At 38.1% G+C, this 20,513-nt stretch overlaps 1 protein-coding gene across 1 annotated transcript; it reads right to left on the bottom strand.

The window, feature by feature from the left end:
* Positions 1-106: 106 nt before the first annotated feature.
* On the bottom strand, positions 107-16,437 carry LOC104227071 (vacuolar protein sorting-associated protein 24 homolog 1). The gene is made up of 6 exons (XM_070163008.1): positions 16,013-16,437; positions 15,792-15,868; positions 14,802-14,904; positions 12,557-12,678; positions 469-660; positions 107-372 (listed from the first exon to the last, which is right to left on the bottom strand). The coding sequence occupies exons 1-6, from the start codon at positions 16,122-16,124 to the stop codon at positions 310-312; spliced, it is 669 nt and encodes a 222-aa protein (XP_070019109.1). The 5' UTR covers positions 16,125-16,437; the 3' UTR covers positions 107-309.
* Between the last annotated feature and the right edge of the window lie 4,076 nt (positions 16,438-20,513).

The raw sequence follows: 20,513 nt of genomic DNA, 5'->3' as shown, positions 1-20,513 counted from the left end.
CGCAGACCTTACTCCTACCTTGAGGAGATAGAGAGCATGTTTCCAATAGGCCGTAGGTTCAGAAAAGCATAAGCACAATAATAATAAAAAGAAAAACGGCCAGAAATAACATATGAAGAAAATAACTCACATCGGATAATTAATACAAGAAATCATGAGTTAACTGATTTTAAGATACAGAAGATACCCTACTATCCTCTCTTCCAGAAAGAAACTGGAGCTCGGCAGACCATAGAAGAGGTATGTGCTTCACATACAAACTTATTTTACATCGAAGCCTTAGGCATTGAAAGTCAATTTAAAAATCACTTAGGATCTAACTTTAGCGAGACGTGCCCTTAGTTCTTCTAAATCTTCCTCTTCATCAGCACCCTGCAAGAAGTAACAAATCAATGGTCGGTCAATTTAGTTTGGTTGATCATAGAGAAGATCTATGATATGTAATCGTCACAAGATGAGAGGACGTACCTCTGCATCCTCGACTGTCTGCACGGGTTGCTTTAACTTCTGCTTTCGGACTGCTTCAGGAAGTTGTGCAGTAGTCTCACCAGCAATTGCAGTCAAAACCTTGTCAACTTCTTCTTCAATCTCGTCTTCTATGTCTTCTGAATCCAGTGCACTGTCCACTGCATCATTTACCATTTCCTCCATCACACCAGCCTGCAATAAGAAGAGATCGGGTAATTTCCAGATAAAAAGAAAATGTATGTGTGTGCGTGCGTGAGTGTGTGTGAGAGAGAGAAGCTTCTTGTGGGGGAGGCAGGCAATAGGACAGTCTATCATATTGAGATCAGCTTTCATTTTTCTTTCACGAACTGTGCAACATGTGAGCGTGAGTTGCATTCAATTTGGCATACAACCAATCACTAAATAATACTTGCCCTCTAATGTTTTATTCAGCAACAAGAAGATTTTAATATAAACTTAGTATTTACATGGGTAGAACTAAAGTCTAAACTATCTTCAACAGATTTATGGAACAGCCTATTGGATACTCTTGCATCTGAGAGTATTCTCATTCATGTTAACAATAATTCATACAATATCCCAATCCACAAATAACTTGTCTCTCAGCCAAGCCCCCCCCCCCCGACCTGGAGGGTGGGGTAGGTTTGTAGAAGAAGCCAATCTAGTCACACAAGAAACACCTAGTTTCTCCATGAAACTCCTAAAGAATAAGCGCACATGCTCTCTGAATTATGAAGGAATTCATAGTCATATACTATGTTAAACAGAACCATCAAAAGCCAGCTGCATCCACATCAATCTCACACGATCTAGGTGTGGGAAAGGGATAACGTACATTATTTGGCTGACTTCATGCTTATGCTGGGTTTTCTGGTTATGATTTTCAGTTTTTATAATTATCTACATATATATTCACATAAAGTGTTCGAAAACTTTGCTATTGTACCATATATACTTATGGAATAAAATATTAGGTATTTAAAAGGACTTAATTATACTTGTTTTGGTTCAAAGACTTTTAGTTAATTACTGGAATATATACACACAACATACATATATACTCCATCCATTTCAAACAGAATGAAGAGGCTGAAAAGGAGGTCTCAAGCCTTCTCATTTACAATCTCAATCGGAACTATTTCTTCCATTTTTAAAGTAATATTTTCATACTTAGAAGGGTATAGGGGCAAGCCCATGATCAACCGAGTTTTGAACCGTGCACCTCTAGTCATTCGGGATTTCTTAGAACAAAAAAATTAATATTTTCACATCTAATAACTACATCAACAAGTAACAAAAAAATTAATACTTTCACATCTAAATTCTAATAACTACATCAACAAGTACTATAAGTCATAATTCTTTAATTAATTAAAAACATTTAAGATATGTTTGAAATGATTGTAATAAAAGATTGTTTAACTCTCAAAAGAGCAATGATGTAAAGCCCCAGAAAATTTTGCTTAGTAATTTAAGACTTCGTGGTGCCAAGGTACGCTAAATATTTTATCTTGCGTACAAATGAGGATTAAGGATATTATGGATATCAATTGGATATATTAATAAGTGTATAAGTCATATTAGAAGTGAATTGGGGTCTAAGGAGAGACCTAAGTCTAAGCCAAGTTATAAAATTTCATAATAGACGAAAGTTGCAAATGAGTGCGCACAAGACCTCACTTTGGACAATTATATCTCCAGTAATATAAGGATTTGTGTGATGCACAGCCTATCAAATAAAAGGTCTTTGAGTCTAGTTTCCAACGCTTCAAACCGTTCGTCATTCGGACATTCCTACACAAAGTTATGACCAAATTACCAAAGCATCGCAGAAATTTGAACTACCGCGGCGCTCCATGCGGCGCCCGGCGCGCCACGCCAGTAGTAATTCCAGTATGGTCCGAAATTTCATTTCCAGACACATTTTGCACAGACGACCCGTGCCCCGCGGCGCCCCACGCGGCGCGGCAGTACAAAAAAACGGGTTTTTAAGACCCGAACCCCATTTCATTTAACTCGATTGAGGTTTATTTTTGGAGAAATTTCTGGTATTCTAGAGTGAAGGGAGAGCGATTCTAGAGAGAGGAAAGGGGAAAACTAAAGATTTCACTACTCTTCCTTGAATCACACCTTGAAATCGCATCAAAGGGTTGCTAAGGCTTCAAAGAGGTAAGAATTTCTTTTCCCCAATTCTTCAACTTTGAAATCTAACTAGAAATGGGTAATTAGTAAGATGATTCTTGGATGTGAGAGTATTCATTATTCATGCATGTACAAATTAGGTTTGTGGGAAGATTGTTGAATATAAACAAGTAAAGATTGGGTTGGGAAATGAAGGGAATCTTGTAAAAGAGATTTGAAATCAAGATGCACAACTAGTAATTGATAAAATTCTCAAATGAGCTAGAATTATGAATATCTTCCTAATTTGTGTTCAAATTTTGTTATGTCTCAAAATAGATTGAAGTTGCTAGAATTTCCGGAATATCGTAGTAATTAAAGGAAAGATCAAGAAAGGTATGTATGGCTAACTTTGACCTTTGTAAAGTCACTTTGTTTGGTGTACGAATATTTGGTATGTGATATCTATGTGGATTATTTGTGGAATTCTTGTGATTGGTATGATTTGATTGATCGTGGTTAAGTCTCCCGATATAATGGTGTACGTAATTGGCAATAAACCAAATGTGTGATTGTGAATGTGTTATGTGGTAACAGTTGAGAAACAAATGATGGAAGGAAATCGTAAATGATGCAGTTGGAACAACTGTGGTAAGAACATATATGGCTTGTATTGGCAATTATTGCGGTGACATAAAATGCATATGAGTTGTTGAATATGATGGAAATAGTATTGATGGCTATAGAAATTCTTTGAGAATTATTGTTGTTGTTCTTTGTGAATTGTTGTTGTTGTTGTTGTTGTGTTGTTTGTGAATTGTGATTGTTCGGTGGGATCGGGTTGCGCGCCGCAACACGAAGTAATAAGGTGTGGGTTGTGGTGATAAGGGTGGCCGAGGTAATAAGGGTGGAAAAGTGATCGAAATCACTATTGAAATGAAAATATGAGAAAGTTGTGAAATCATTGATGTGAAAATGTTGAAGGGGAAATGGAGAGATTGTAACTTGTTTGGCTTGATGGTTTTCTTTCATGTGTATTTGATTGTTGGTTCCATGACTACTTGTTACTTGTGTATGGTTTGAGTTTACTTAGGGCAAGTTTGTTCATACATACCAGTACAATTCAAATGTGCTGACGTCCCTTTTGCCGGGGGCGCTACATTCGTGTTATGATTGTAGGTGGATCCATAGCAGGTACTCCAGTCCACCGACCGTAGCTCCCCTTCACTTTCCGCCAGAAGCATTGGTGAGCCCTTTTCCTCCCGGGGCCTTGCGTGGCTCATGCCGCTTTTTATTTCGGAGTCTTGTTTTGGTTTTTGGTGTAAGGTATAGCCGGAGCCTTGTTACCGGCAAGTATTGTATCACTCTTTTGTATCCCTAGAGGCTCCGTAGACAGGAAATGTGGGTTATGTACTTATGTATTTTGGGCAGTATAACTTGTAAACCACGCTAAGTAACTATGTATGCTATGTAAATCTCGTAAGAATGTGTTTAAATTTATAAATGGCTATTTCACTTGGTTAATGGGAAATGGAAACGCGGGGTAACACGTGGAATAGGAAAGGCACCCAGGTCCGCTTGGCTGGGGTTGCCCGGTCGAGCGCCGGTCGCGCCCCTCGGTTTTGGGGCGTGACAAACTTGGTATCAGAGCCAGGTTTTAAAAGGGTCCTAGGATGTCTCGGAGCCGTGTCTAGTAGAGTCCTTCTTATCGGTGTGTTGTCGACCACATCTATAAGTTGGAGGCTACATGGGCATTTAGGAAATTACCTTCTTCTTGGTTACTCTATAACGTGCGGTGAAGTGAAAAGTGGAAATATTTACCTCTAACTCGTGCTCTGTTCCAAATTTTCAGTAATGGCACCTAAGAAGAGAGCTAGACTCGGCCTCGGGGATAATGTCACCCCAAGTGTGGCTATGAATCATGTACCTGATGCCGTGGGTGAGAGTGACTCCCCGGTCTTGAATCTGCCTGGCCCATTTATTCCAGATCCAAGTATTCTTGTTCCAGCTGCGGCAGAGGGTGCTACCATCCCTCCCGCTGATATTCCAGATCCTGATGCAGTTCCAGCTTTCGGTCCCGGGGTTTTTGATGGGGACCTTAGAGGAGCCATCCATATGTTGACCCAGTTAGTGGCCGCTCAGGCCCAGAGATCCCATGATGCCCCTACGTCCTCCAGCGGACAGGGAGATTCCGCCAGCTCCAGAGTCAACCAGTTTCTGCGGTTGGCCCCTCCAGAGTTCACAGGCACAGACCCAGAGGCCGATCCGCAGGATTTCCTTGATGAAATGTATAAGACCCTTCGAGTGATGAAGGATACAAAGACGGGAGGGGTTGAGTTGGCTTCATACAGGTTGAGGGGAGCAGCGTATTCATGGTTCGAGATGTGGGAGGATTCCCGTGGGGAGGAAAGACCTCCAGCTAGATGGGATGAGTTTGTAGATGCATTCATGGACCACTTCCTGCCTGTCGAGACAATGGCGGCCCGTGCCACTGAGTTTGAGGTCCTCAAGCAGGGCAATATGAGTGTTTGGGAGTACCATATGGAGTTTGTGAGATTGTCCAAGTATGCTCCCCAGTTAGTGTCGACCATGGGTGATCGAGTTCGGCGATTTGTTCGGGGTCTTAGTCCCTTGGTGGTGAACGAGGCTGCTACAGCGGCCTTACACTCAGATATGAATTATGGGAAGATTGTGGGATTCGCTCAAGCCACAGAGGCTAGGAAGTTGAAAATATGGGCAGAAAGGGAGAGTAACAGCAGGGCCCGATCAGTGGGTCACTCAGGGAGACCAGTTCAGAGAAGGGGGCCATCAGGGTCATCCCAGTCATATGCTCAGTCCTCAGCAAGCGCACCGCCATCTGTGCACAGTTATCAATAGAGCAGTCACTTGAGACCAGGTTCAGATAGCAGGAGACCCCATCAGTCCGGTCGTCCAGGAGGGGGATCACAGCAGCAGGGGGAGCTCTATGCCCCAAGTGTGGGAGATTCCATACGGAGGCTTGTTATTTGGATATCCCGGTGTGTTATAGATGCGGGGTGAGAGGTCATATCCAGCGGGACTGTCATGCGCCCAGACAGGGCACGGGTAGGGGATTTGCTCAGCCATCCGGTTCTTCAGCTGCTACGTCATCCGCGCGCCCTCCAGCTCCAGCAGGGCGTGGTGCAATTAGGGGTGGAGCTCGTGGTAGAAGTGGACCTAGCCGATTTTACGCTTTGAGTGGTCGCCAGAGTGCAGAGGCTTCTCTGCAGATGTTGTCACAGGTATCTTGTCTGTTCAGGCCATTGATTGTTATGCTTTTATTGATCCGGGGTCCTCTTTGTCTTATGTCACCCCATGCATTGCTTCAAGTTTTGGGGTAGAACCCGAACAGCTTCATGAGTCGTTCTCTGTATCAACTCCGGTTGGTGATTCTATCACAGCCGCGCGAGTTTATAGGAATTGTGTTGTCACGGTATGTGGTCGTGCTATCACGGCCGATCTTATTGAGCTTGGAATGGTGGATTTTGATGTGATTATGGGAATGGACTGGCTTTATTCGTGTTTTGCTAAACTTGACTGTCGAACGAGAGTCATGAGGCTTGAGTTCCCTAATGAGCCGGTTATTGAGTGGAAGGGAAATGGTGTGGTGCCGAAAGGTAGGTTTATTTCCTACCTTAAGGCTTCAAAGATGATTAGGAAGGGGTGTATCTACCATTTGGTCCGGGTGGCGGACACCACTTCAGAAGTGTCTGCCCCCGAGTCCGTGCCAGTCGTGAATGAATTTCTTGAAGTGTTTCCGGACGAGCTTCCAGGGATCCCACCAGATAGGGAGATTGATTTCGGGATTGATGTATTGCCAGATACGCAGCCAATATCTATTCCACCATACAGGATGGCGCCGCGGAGTTAAGGAAGTTAAAGGAGCAGCTGAAGGATTTATTAGAAAGGGGTTCATACGGCCAAGTGTGTCGTCGTGGGGTGCTCCGGTTCTTTTTGTCAGGAAGAAGGATGGGTCGCTCCGGATGTGTATTGATTATCGGCAGCTTAACAAGGTCACCATCAAGAATAAATATCCTTTGCCTCGGATAGATGATTTGTTTGACCAATTGCAAGGTGCAAGGTTCTTCTCCAAAATTGATCTACGGTCCGGGTATCACCAATTGAAGATCAAAGAGCAGGATATTCCTAAGACCACTTTCAGAACTCGCTATGGTCACTTTGAATTCTTGGTCATGTCTTTTGGGCTAACCAACGCCTCGGCAGCTTTCATGGATCTTATGAATCGGGTCTTCAAGCCATTTCTAGACTCCTTTGTGATTGTTTTCATTGATGACATCCTTGTTTATTCGCGGAGCCGGGAGGATCATGCCGATCACCTCAGGGCAGTTCTGCAGACCCTTTATCAGCACCAGTTGTATGCTAAATTTTCAAAATATGAATTTTGGTTGGAGTCTGTTACCTTTCTGGGCCATGTTGTTTTCAGTGAAGGGATTCAGGTGGATCCCCAGAAGATTGCAACAGTAAAAGATTGGCCTAGACCCACGACCCCGACGGAGATCCGTAGCTTCTTGGGTTTAGCGGGGTATTATCGGAGGTTTGTGGAGGGATCTCTACCCTCGCCTCCCCTTTGACTAAGTTGACGCAGAAAGCAGTTAAATTCCAATGGTCCGATGCTTGTGAAAAGAGTTTTCAAGAATTGAAATCAAGGTTGACAACAACACCGGTATTAGCCCTGCCAGAGGATACAAAGGGATTTGTGGTGTATTGCGATGCTTCGAGAGTCGGGCTCGGGTGTGTGCTGATGCAACATGGAAAGGTTATAGCCTACGCTTCTAGGCAACTCAAGAATCATGAAAAGAACTATCCAACTCATGACTTAGAGCTTGCAGCGGTGGTGTTCGCACTAAAGATTTGGCGACATTATCTATACGGGGTCCATGTGGATGTATTCACGGACCACAAGAGCCTTCAATATATTTTCAAGCAGAATGAGTTAAATCTAAGGCAACGAAGATGGCTAGAATTACTCAAGGACTATGACATTGATATTCTCTATTACCCGGGGAAGGCTAATGTTGTGGCAGACGCTCTTAGTCGAAAATCCATGGGAAGTTTGACTCATTTGGAGGCATATCAGAGACCGTTAGCCAGGGAGGTTCATCAATTGTCCAGTTTGGGAGTTCGCCTTGCAGACTCTAATGAAGGAGGAGTAATTGTATAGAATAGGGCTGAATCATCGCTCGTGGCAGAGGTGAAAGAGAAGCAATTTAACGATCCGTTGTTAGCACAACTGAAGGAGGGGATTCATAAACACAAGACCACAGCTTTTTCCGTTGACATGAATGATGGTACCCTACGGTACCAAGACCGCCTGTGTGTTCCTGATATCGACGGTCTTCGGGAAAGGATCATGGCAGAGGCTCACACTTCCAGGTATTCCGTGCACCCAGGTTCTACAAAAATGTATCATGATCTCAAGGAAATTTATTGGTGGAACAACATGAAGAGGGATGTGGCGGATTTTGTGGCGAAATGTCCGAATTGTCAACAAGTGAAGGCCGAACATCAAAGGCCCGGTGGATTGGCTCAATGCATAGAAATTCCAACGTGGAAATGGGAGATGATTAACATGGATTTTGTGGTAGGGTTGTCGCGCACTCCGCGCAAATTCGACTCAATTTGGGTGATCGTGGATCGACTCACGAAATCAGCGCATTTCTTGCCAGTTAAATCTACCGACACAGCGGAACAGTATGCTCAGCTGTATATCAAAGAAATAGTCAGGTTGCATGGCACTCCAGTCTCAATCATTTCAGATCGCGGGGCTCAGTTTACAGCCCACTTTTGGAAGAAGTTTCAGCAAGGTTTGGGTACGCAGGTAAACCTTAGCACAGCTTTTCATCCACAAACCGATGGGCAAGCAGAGCGGACTATTCAGACGCTTGAAGACATGTTACGTGCTTGTACTATTGATTTCAAGGGTAGTTGGGATGACCATTTGCCGCTCATAGAATTTGCTTACAACAGCTTCCATGCTAGTATCCAAATGGCACCGTTCGAAGCATTGTATGGTAGGAGATGTAGGTCTCCCATCGGATGGTTCGAGGTTGGAGAAGCGGAATTGATAGGGCCGGACCTCGTGTATCAGGCCATAGAGAAAGTCAAGCTTATTAAAGAAAGGTTGAAAACTGCTCAAAGTCGCCAAAAATCCTATTTGGATGTGCGTCGCAGAGATTTGGAGTTCAAAGAAGACAATTGGGTATTCTTGAAAGTTTCCCCAATGAAGGGTATCATGCGATTTGGAAGGAAGGGAAAATTAAGTCCGAGGTATGTCGGACCATACAAAATCATTCAGAGAATTGGTCAGATGGCATACAAACTCGAGCTGCCACCCGAGATGTCATTGGTACACCCGGTCTTTCATGTGTCTATGTTAAGGAAGGTAGTAGGGGATCCGTCCACCATCGTGTCAGTCGAGACTATTGAGGTGAATGAAGAGCTATCATAAGAAGAAGTCCCAGTTGCCATTTTTGATAGGCAAGTTCGAAAACTGAGAAATAAGGAAATTGCATCAGTGAAAGTATTATGGCGGAACCAGCAAGTTGAGGAAGCCACTTGGGAAGCCGAGGAAGAAATGAGAAAGAAGTACCCACATTTGTTTGAATAGTTATATAATAGCTTTCATGCATTTGGTTCCTATAAACTCTTATCTTTTGATTTGATCTATGTTAAACTATTCCATTTTGATTATGTATGTTGCCTATGCGGCCATGGTTGGTGTTGAACAAGTTATGTTATGTCTATGGAACATGTATATGCTGTTAGGATATGTATCTGGGGCCCTCTGACAGGTGGATAGTCCTAGTTACAAAGAAAACTCTGGCGAAATTTTCGGAAATTTAAGGAGTTAGCCAAATTCGGGGCTGATGATATATTTCATAATGTGAAAAGCAGAAGTTACATAAGGATGACTAATGAATGAAACTTGATCCTCATTCGAGGACGAATGATCTTAAGCGGGGGAGAATGTAAAGCCCCAGAAAATTTTGCTTAGTAATTTAAGATTTCGTGGTGTCAAGGTAGGCTAAATTTTTTATCTTGCGTACAAATGAGGATTAAGGATATTATGGATATCAATTGGATATGTTAATAAGTGTATAAGTGTATAAGTCATATTAGAAGTGAATTGGGGTCTAAGGAGAGGCCTAAGTCTAAGCCAAGTTATAAAATTTCATAATAGACGAAAGTTGCAAATGAGTGCACACAAGACCTCACTTTGGACAATTATATCTCCAGATATATAAGGATTTGTGTGATGCACAGCCTATCAAATAAAAGGTCTTTGAGTCTAGCTTCCAACGCTTCAAACCGTTCGTCATTCGGACATTCCTACACAAAGTTATGACCAAATTACCAAAGCAGCGCAGAAATTTGAACTACCGCGGCGCCCCATGCGGCGCCCGGCGCGCCACGCCAGTAGTAATTCCAGTATGGTCCGAAATTTCATTTCCAGACACATTTTGCACAGACGCCCCGCAGCGCCCCACGCGGCGCGGCAGTACAAAAAAACGGGTTTTTAAGACCCGAACCCCATTTCATTTAACTCGATTGAGGTTTATTTTTGGAGAAATTTCTGGTATTCTAGAGTGAAGGGAGAGCGATTCTAGAGAGAGGAAAGGGGAAAACTAAAGATTTCACTACTATTCCATGAATCACACCTTGAAATCGCATCAAAGGGTTGCTAAGGCTTCAAAGAGGTAAGAATTTCTTTTCCCCAATTCTTCAACTTTGAAATCTAACTAGAAATGGGTAATTAGTAAGATGATTCTTGGATGTGAGAGTATTCATTATTCATGCATGTACAAATTAGGTTTGTGGGAAGATTGTTGAATATAAACAAGTAAAGATTGGGTTGGGAAATGAAGGGAATCTTGTAAAAGAGATTTGAAATCAAGATGCACAACTAGTAATTGATAAAATTCTCAAATGAGCTAGAATTATGAATATCTTCCTAATTTGTGTTCAAATTTTGTTATGTCTCAAAATAGATTGAAGTTGCTAGAATTTCCGGAATATCGTAGTAATTAAAGGAAAGATCAAGAAAGGTATGTATGGCTAACTTTGACCTTTGTAAAGTCACTTTGTTTGGTGTACGAATATTTGGTATGTGATATCTATGTGGATTATTTGTGGAATTCTTGTGATTGGTATGATTTGATTGATCGTAGTTAAGTCTCCCGATATAATGGTGTACGTAATTGGCAATAAACCAAATGTGTGATTGTGAATGTGTTATGTGGTAACAGTTGAGAAACAAATGATGGAAGGAAATCGTAAATGATGCAGTTGGAACAACTGTGGTAAGAACATATATGGCTTGTATTGGCAATTATCGCGGTGACATAAAATGCATATGAGTTGTTGAATATGATGGAAATAGTATTGATGGCTATAGAAATTCTTTGAGAATTGTTGTTGTTGTTCTTTGTGAATTGTTGTTGTTGTTGTTGTTGTGTTGTTTGTGAATTGTGATTGTTCGGTGGAATTGGATTGCGCGCCGCAACACGAAGTAATAAGGTGTGGGTTGTGGTGATAAGGGTGGCCGAGGTAATAAGGGTGGAAAAGTGATCGAAATCACTATTGAAATGAAAATATGAGAAAGTTGTGAAATCATTGATGTGAAAATGTTGAAGGGGAAATGGAGAGATTGTAACTTGTTTGGCTTGATGGTTTTCTTTCATGTGTATTTGATTGTTGGTTCCATGACTACTTGTTACTTGTGTATGGTTTGAGTTTACTTAGGGCAAGTTTGTTCATACATACCAGTACAATTCAAATGTGCTGACGTCCCTTTTGCCGGGGGCGCTACATTCGTGTTATGATTGTAGGTGGATCCATAGCAGGTACTCCAGTCCACCGACCGTAGCTCCCCTTCACTTTCCGCCAGAAGCATTGGTGAGCCCTTTTCCTCCCGGGGCCTTGCGTGGCTCATGCCGCTTTTTATTTCGGAGTCTTGTTTTGGTTTTTGGTGTAAGGTATAGCCGGAGCCTTGTTACCGGCAAGTATTGTATCACTCTTTTGTATCCCTAGAGGCTCCGTAGACAGGAAATGTGGGTTATGTACTTATGTATTTTGGGCAGTATAACTTGTAAACCACGCTAAGTAACTATGTATGCTATGTAAATCTCGTAAGAATGTGTTTAAATTTATAAATGGCTATTTCACTTGGTTAATGGGAAATGGAAACGCGGGGTAACACGTGGAATAGGAAAGGCACCCAGGTCCGCTTGGCTGGGGCTGCCCGATCGAGCGCCGGTCGCGCCCCTCGGTTTTGGGGCGTGACAAATGACATCATATAAAATGAAGCATAAATATTCTATACTATAAAATATTTTATTAGTCGTATCTTAGCGCCCGTACGTTTAACCCTACCATATCCCTGAATTCTAAGATTTATGTGATGACGAATCTGACTCCTAGATTTTCTTCCTTATTTTATCCCACACCCTTGTTCATGTAACATGGGTCATATGCTGTTAAATTGCATGAGAAACAAGGAAATAAAACTTGACATGTGATATCCAAATATCTTTCCCCATTTAAGAAAGACAATAATAAGCTAAAACACAAATTTCTGATCAAGTTGCACAAGATTTTGAAAAACTACAATAGGCATATTAACACGTAAAGAAGCTGAAAATAATCGAAGGGGTGCACTTGATGAGAGTATAAAATTTGGCACCTAGAAAGAGACACTAGAAAAGTTCCTTGAGAAGTAAAGGAGATAAAAGCACGGATTCCATATAGTATGAACGCTCAAAAAAATACAGCCAATAGCAAACAGAGAAACACTGATTCTGATATGTTATCTAGCATACAGCAATATTTAAGAATTGGAATCAAACTGGTTTAAAGGCGATTCGCAACCAGGAGAAAAGATCAAGAATATCATTGAAACTCAAAATGATAAAGCCAAATAGATCTATACCTTGGTCATTTCTTTACTAAATTCCTGCATTGTCATAGCCACTTCTGGAGCCTTCATAAGATTATTGACGAGCTTCATGACTTCAGCACTCTTAGACAAATGTCCCACTGTTCGAGCAATGGCTGCAAAACCAATTACAAGTCAATGGGACACTGGAAGAAGCCAACACATAAACTAACACTAAGTATAAGTCAAGAGGGTTGGCTTCAATTTGTTGTCCAACTAGCAACAGTATATGGTTGTCTAGCTACAGACATTCTAATAGATGCTACTTTCCTAGCTGCTGCTAACAACCTCGATATAGAATACAATTATCGGTTTTGCCAAAATAGCATCCAGTTATTTTATTTTATGTAAAAGGGTCATATTTGGCCCTCTACTATTGAAAATAAGCTAGATCTACCCTCCGTTTTAGTTTCTTAGTATAAGTACCCCTATCGTCATACTTTTGGATCGTATTTGCCCTCCAACTTTAAATGGTTAGGTCCCATCTTAAAAAAGACACGTGGCTGGCCCTGATTGGATAAAAAAGACATGTGGCTGGCCCTGATTGGATAAAAAAGACCCGCCCCATCTCTAATTAAAACCCACCCGATCTATACTATAATACCCCACCTCCTTCCCATTCCCGTTCCCCTCTTTCCCTCTAAGTATAAACACCCGTTTATAAAATGTAAAGCATAAACTGGAGCTTAGCATTCCCAGTTTCAGTAACTAGACCCTACTGTTGAATCCAAACTTTGCTTTGAATTCTTATCAACCAAATATTAATCCCTTTTGAACAGGCTTTGTGGGTCTTTGAACTAAGTATAGAAGAAACTAAATAATCAGTGTAGTATGAATAGTTTTATACTATTACCATGCTAATCAATCTAGCTTGATAAATCTTCTGATGATTTCTTTGTGAAAATTAGGTCTCTAGCAAATGAGAATATGAGAATGCCCCGATAGCTTTATCTTATATTAAGTATGAAGTGGAAAACTGGCCTAAACATCTTCTAATCAGCCAAAATGCTACTTCTACGCCTAATAAGTTCAAACTCCTTAAAAGATAATCTTGTACTGCACCTATGAGTGTATTCACAAGGACAGATTGATACTGGTAGCACCAGAGGAATCAAATATATATGAGAGCTTCATATAATGTTCTATGCAGATGTAAGTAACAAAGTAAATGCAACTGATAATATATAGCAGGGTAAAGGAACAAAGACATGAACTTATAAGATTCTTATTTCATATTCTCTTTTAGAGTATATCAACAAGAAAACGGAGTTTAATATGCAATCCTCAAAGAGGCTAAAGCGGGGAAAATGAAAAAAGACAAACTTATAAGTTGAAGACCGAGTTTGACATGCAATCCTCCAAAAAGCACTTTCAACAATAAACTGCTAGAACAGAAGTGCACCAGCATAACAAATTGAAATTTGGAGCACTTGGCTAGTGAGAGGATGAAAGAGGAGAATGTGAACGTGAAGGAAATGGGTGGAATGGGTTCAATTTCCTTTTTTCTTTTTTTGGAATGGGTGGATTATTTGTATGGGTCTGGTGGGTTTTAATTAGAAATGTGGCGGGTCTATTTTATCCAATTAGGGCCAGCCATGTGTCTTTTTTAATATGGGACCAAGCCATTTAACATGTGAGGGGCAAGTATGATCCAAAAGTATGACGGTAGGGGTAGTTATACTAAAAAACTGAAACAAAAGGTAGATATATCTTATTTTTGATAGTAGAGAGGCAAATATGGCCCTTTTCCATTTATTTTATCCAGTCTGTGTCTTTCTTAGCTGCTCCCTCTATTTCATACAATCAAATTGGAAAGGCAGAATTCTATATTCGGTTTTGGCAAAATTGTTTCCAGTTATCCAGTGTAAAATGAAAATATTCACCTTTTATTTAGAAAATCAAAAGTATAAGAAACTATACAATCCTGCTTCTGCATTTTCAACATCTATATAAATAATAAAATACATATTATGCATCTTCACACTCCATATATTATATGCTATGTTCTCAATGGATGCTCAGTCTCTTTTTCGATATATAATAAGAGGCATAATGCATGTATTTTTTATTATTTCTATATTGACTTTAGCAATCTTTATCAGGCTATGTTCTCAATGATTGCATACTGTTCTCCTGACAGCTTGCTCGTCAAGAAGCTTAAGAGGACCAAATGCACACTCCTGAATATAAAAGGAGGATAGACATACATACAAAAAGTGAAGCAAGACTACGATCATACCAACACTTTCTCCAAGGTGCATGGATATTGAATTCAACTGCGCCTTATTCTCGTACAATCGGTTCACAGTTCTTTTAGATCTCACAATCTCTTTTGCAAGTGACTGCGGTAAATACATCAACAGTCCGATATGAATAAGCAATAGGATACAAAAAACAACAAAAATATGCCTCATAACCATATAAAATATCAGTCTGAATTCAGCATATGCTCTTACCGTAAAAGAAAAAGAAATCTTGGATAAGTACTAAACTAACTACTTAAATAGGTGTTCCTAGAAGTCTGGAAAAAAGCATAGTGGTTTGTCCACATAAGCTGCATAAGAAAGCTCCTAAATGACATAGGACAAAGCACTTCTCAACAACCTGGAACGACCAGAACAGAATTACAATAATGCACTTCTACGCCAAGCTTTTTATGCAAAACGACTTAATGGTTCAAGTACATTGACATAGATGAAGAACATCTTCTAAAAGCAGCTCACTCATCCTTCTTCTCTTTCTCATTTCGCCAACATTTAAAAGATTTGAAAAAGAAGAATTATTCTTTCATCTCCTGATCTGAAATAACAAATTTTCAAACATCTAGTTAAGTATATTTACTACTTCTCAGTTTACCAATGTTACAGACCTAGATTATTAGCAAGACAGGGGGAAACACGCAATTATACACTTTTGATGGATCTCACGAGTCCTTTAGCAAACGCCTAAGATTGAAACCTAAAAACTAAAAATATGAACAAGCAACTAAGAGAAATAACAAAATTTCAAAGTTAACAAGTTTTCCAAAGTATCAACTTTTTTTTGTGTGTGTGGATAAAGTAAGGTTCTAAAATGACAATATTTAAAGAGCTTAATTTCAACTCTTTCTCAGTCTATCATTCTATAGTCCTTATATAAGCATCAGCGTAGAAAAATAGCAGTCATAACCCGAAAATAATTATGTGATTTTTTTTTAAATTATAGAGTTCAAGTGAGAGCAGTAAATCACCTTGGCAGAACCCATATCATTTCTCTTTGCAGCTTCTTTAATTGCTTTCTGCACATTCTTCTCCTCTCTTTGTATATCTGATCAAAAGCCCCAAAAATCCACAAACCCAAGATAAAAAATCGAACTTTACAATCACCCAAAAAAACACAGAAACAAAAAACCCTTTTCCTTCTTGACTATGAAAAATTAAGCTGAATGAGAGGAAAAAAAAAAGCTTTTACCTCGGATTTGACGTTCAATATTCCGACATTCTTGTCGGAGCCTACGTTGCCAATCCCTTAAAAGCTGTTGAGGGTTCGGTTTTGGCTTCAATATATTCATTACTTTCTCCATTTTTTTCTTTTGTGAAAACCCCTTCAAATCAAAAGGCTGCAAGAATTGATGAAGCTGAATAGATATTCTGATCAGACAAAGAACTTTTCTTTATCGCGTATTTCTTTTTCTGAATAGATATTCTGATCAAAGAATAATCTTTTCAGTTATTTCAACCGTAGATTCGCTGAATAAAAAGTTAAAAGAAAATAAGAAAAAAAAAAGTGACTGATACTTTTTTCTTTAACCCAATTGACATAGGACTGTAGCGGGTGGAGGAAGGCAAAGTTGGCCGTGTGATGGCAGGTTTCCGTTTTGTGATGTTTGGATCGGGAAATTACATCAGGTAGCCATTTTAATCATCTTTAAAATATGTTTAAAGTTTAAACCTCAGAGTTCAAATTTCGGGACATCGTATTTCAAATTCAAAAATTATATTCAAAAAATTAAATTTTATGTCCTTAATTTTAAATTAAGAATTCAAAAATTAACGACGGTTAGTCTTAACAGCTTGTTAGAATGATTGTTACCTATTGTATTATTACTTTAAATGGAATATTTGGCTTGATTGTTATTTTAATTTTATTGTATCCTATCGTTAAATCCGTCATTATATAACAACAAAAAGTGTCACTTTATGTGACTACGGATTTGGTGTGATGGCGTCGTTACTTTGCTTTTCCTTCTCATCTTGTCCTTTCTTATTATTAAATAATCATATTTTATTCTTTATCCAATTTTTTTACATAATAATTCTACATGTATTCTATTTTTTCTTAGCAGTGTTGCATGTTGGTGTGTGACATCATCAAATAATGACAAACGATACAATTTATCCCGGCATTATATTCATTAAACAATACAATATAATATGATGCATCATGGAATGACATGTAACAACCATCCAAACAAGCTGTAAATTTTAAATTAGCAGCTTAAAATTGAGAGCACTAAGTCCTTAATTCCAAATTAGCAGTTCAAAATTCAGAATACAAAAATTAGAATATTTAATCCTGAATTTTGGATGAATTAATTAATCTTTAAATATATTATAATTGTAGATATATGTTAAAAAGCAAGTTTAAAAGGGACTATTGATGCATTCCACCCTTGGATCTCACACGTTTGGTTTCAACCTTTTGTTTTACTATATAGGCCAAATACATAACATCCTCAAAAAGTTGCCACCAATTTTTATTTTATCAACATAATTAAAGTTTGCATACTAATACAACACAATTAAAGTGTGCATAATAAATATAAGTTACTAACATGAGCCATATGTCTAAAGTTTAGTCTCGCAATATGAAGCTAAATTTGAGACGGTTAAACTTTAAAAATATTATAAACTTCAATTATTCTTTAAATAAGGGTCCTAAATACGGCTATTTGTGAAAGTACTTGACACAACATCATTTTGGGTCTTTACACAATAACTGATCGAATTTATTATTTATTTTTCATACTCGGTTTATATAAATTATAAACTAATTTTATATGATTATACATATATTATATATTCGTCAGCTAATTTTAATTAAAATGACTGGGCGGACGGCTATTTAGATTTAGGAAAATTTTTGTTCCTATACCATATAGGAAACTATATTACCAAATATGTTCATAGTTTGCATATTACCCTCATGCTAATAGTATTTCTACAAAATATAGACAATGCATTAAATAAGGAATCATTGTAACTGTAGGCTTCCTTATTTAAGCGCGCTAAAATTGGGGGGATTAAATATTCTTCTAGATCTTCCACAACGCACATTAATCTTCTTCGTCAGTTTCGTTTCAAATTTAGCGTCTCTGCTTTTTTGATACATTGTGTTTCAAACTTTTTCCTGATTTCACAAATCAAAAACGACTAAATCTTCTACAATTCTTCTACATCAATTGCAATTATGTCCAAATTTCAGTAATATAAAGCAAAGGAAAAGAGAGCAACAATTCCACCATTGACAACCATTAAAAGGATTTGAAGCTTTGAATTCAAATTTGGGTTTTCAAAAATTATTATTTATTTGGATTGGGTATTGTTGCAAATAATTGGGAATATGGTTTGGATTTTATATCTCAATTTTGAGGGGTTTTGGTGAAGATTAGACTTGGTTTTGGCTGAATTTCGGATTGAAACTCGAAGAAGAAGAAGAAGAAGAAGAAGAAGAAGAAGAAGAAGAAGAAGAAGAAGAAGAAGAAGAAGAAGAAGACATGACATACATTATATTGCAGAAATTGTAGAAAAATTGTATTTTGTTGTTTATTTATTTTTCTTTTATTCATTTAACTATTGTATGAAAGTTGAACAACATTGTATAAAAATTATATTTAAGTGGTATTATATTGTAGTTGTATATAACTTAGTAGAAATAATGTACGAAAATTGTAGATAAGTTGTATAATATATAATTAGTTGTATGAAAATTATTTTTACTATGTATAACTCAGATACAAAATATACAAAAGACATATTGTAAAAAAATTGTATGTAAGCTTTATATTATTGTAGTTGTATTTCACTGGGTGGAAATAATGTGTGAAAGTTGTAGAAAATTGTAGATAAGTTGTATTCCTCTATAACGGAAGATGTTGGCATATCAAGTAACTTTAGTGTTCCAGACAAACATGCATGAAAATAAAGATAAATTTTGTTATGAACAGTTTGTAGATAATTTGTAGAAACATTGAAATTCTGTATTTTCATATTAATTTTTCAAATGATATGCAGTTTTATTGTAGAATAAATATAGAAAACAAACCATTGTGAGTCTTATTTGACTCATTCCTCACATTCAACCTATTCTACAAATTCAAGCCTCTTTGAATACAATACAACCATACTTTCTTGAATTTAAAGGTATAACAATATATATAACTTAAAAAATATCTTCTCCTCTGCACAAGTTAGCTTCAAAACAGACGAAGTGAAATAACAAGCTCCCATCAAAACTTTTAACACAAAAACGCAAAGCTCAAATTTTATGTTATTGTAGTTATATTTAACTAGGGTGGAAATAATGTGTGAAAGTTGTAGAAAATTATAGATAAGTTGTATTCCTCTATAACGGGAGATATTGGCATATCAAGTAACTTTAGTGTTCCAGATGAACATGCATGAAAATAAAGACAGATTCTGTTATGAACAGTTTGTAGATAATTTGTAGAAACATTGAAATTTTGTATTTTCATATTAATTTTTCAAATGATATGTAGTTTTGTTGTAGATTAAATGTAGAAAACAAGTCATTGTGAGTCTTATTTTACTCATTCATCACATTCAACCTATTCTACAAATTCACGCCTCTTTAAATACAATACAACCATACTTTCTTAAATTTAAAGGTATAGCAATATATATAACTTAAAAAACATCTTCTCCTCTACACAAGTTAGCTCCAAAACAGATGAAGTGGAATAACAAGCTCCCATCAAAAATTTTAACACAAAAACACAAAAGCTCAAAAATAAATAAACAACAGTCTACAATTTTTCTACAATTTATCTACAATTGATGCAATATAATGTATGTCATGTCTTCTTCTTCTTCTTCTTCTTCTTCTTCTTCTTCTTCTTCTTCTTCTTCTTCTTCTTCTTCTTCTTCTTCTTCTTCTTCTTCGAGTTTCAATATGAAATTCAGCCAAAACCAAGTCTAATCTTCACCAAAACCCCTCAAAATTGAGATATAAACTCCAAACCATATTCCCAATTATTTACAACAACACTCAATCCAAACAAATAATGATTTTTGAAAACCCAAATTCAAATTCAAAGCTTCAAATTTTTTTAATGGCTGTCAATGGTGGAATTGCTGCTTTTTCCTCTTATATTACTGAAGGAACCCGAAATCATAACCATCAAATCGACCAGGCTTGTGCTCATCTTCCCCGGGCACAAAAACATTGAGACAAGATTGCAGAGGTGCAGACAGTGCCTTGGCTATAGAAGAAATAATGGGATTTTGATACAAAAATCATGGGTGTGGGAGGGAAATGTGGGTGAAGGTGTGGGAATTGGAGAGAGAAACGTGGGGGAGTGACATTAGAAGGAATATACGGTACCATTAAATTAGGAGTGTAATTAATACCCTTAAAAATCACTAATGGTATATAATTGGTAATTATGTATACTAAATATAATTATATCAAACCTTAAACATCGAGGGTATTATAGTTTCCTATATGGCATAGGAATGTAAAAATTCCTAAGATTTATTCTTCTATTATTTTACCTGAATTTTGAATTGCAAATCCTTGATACAATTGGCCCAAACCAAATAATGTAGCAGGCCGAATTGTTAAGTGACAATCTCTACTTGAATTCGTATATATAAGGATAAAAGCCCAATGACTTGAAAACTAATTACAAACAACAGGAAGGGCTGAACAACCAAGCCCTAAAGAAACAGGG

Source organism: Nicotiana sylvestris, chromosome 11, assembly GCF_000393655.2.
Source record: "Nicotiana sylvestris chromosome 11, ASM39365v2, whole genome shotgun sequence".
In the NCBI taxonomy this organism is placed as follows: Eukaryota; Viridiplantae; Streptophyta; class Magnoliopsida; order Solanales; family Solanaceae; genus Nicotiana; species Nicotiana sylvestris.
Note: the sequence above shows the minus strand (reverse complement) of the source record. Positions and strands in the feature narration are given on the sequence as shown.

Excerpts from the sequence above, each read along its gene's own strand:
- LOC104227071 (XM_070163008.1), bottom strand. The coding sequence starts at position 16,124 with ATGGAGAAAGTAATGAATATATTGAAGCCAAAACCGAACCCTCAACAG. Across the intron at positions 12,679-14,801 it reads GCACCTTGGAGAAAGTGTTG|CCATTGCTCGAACAGTGGGA; the intron begins GTATGATCGTAG and ends TTGGTTTTGCAG. Across the intron at positions 661-12,556 it reads TTAGTAAAGAAATGACCAAG|GCTGGTGTGATGGAGGAAAT; the intron begins GTATAGATCTAT and ends TTCTTATTGCAG.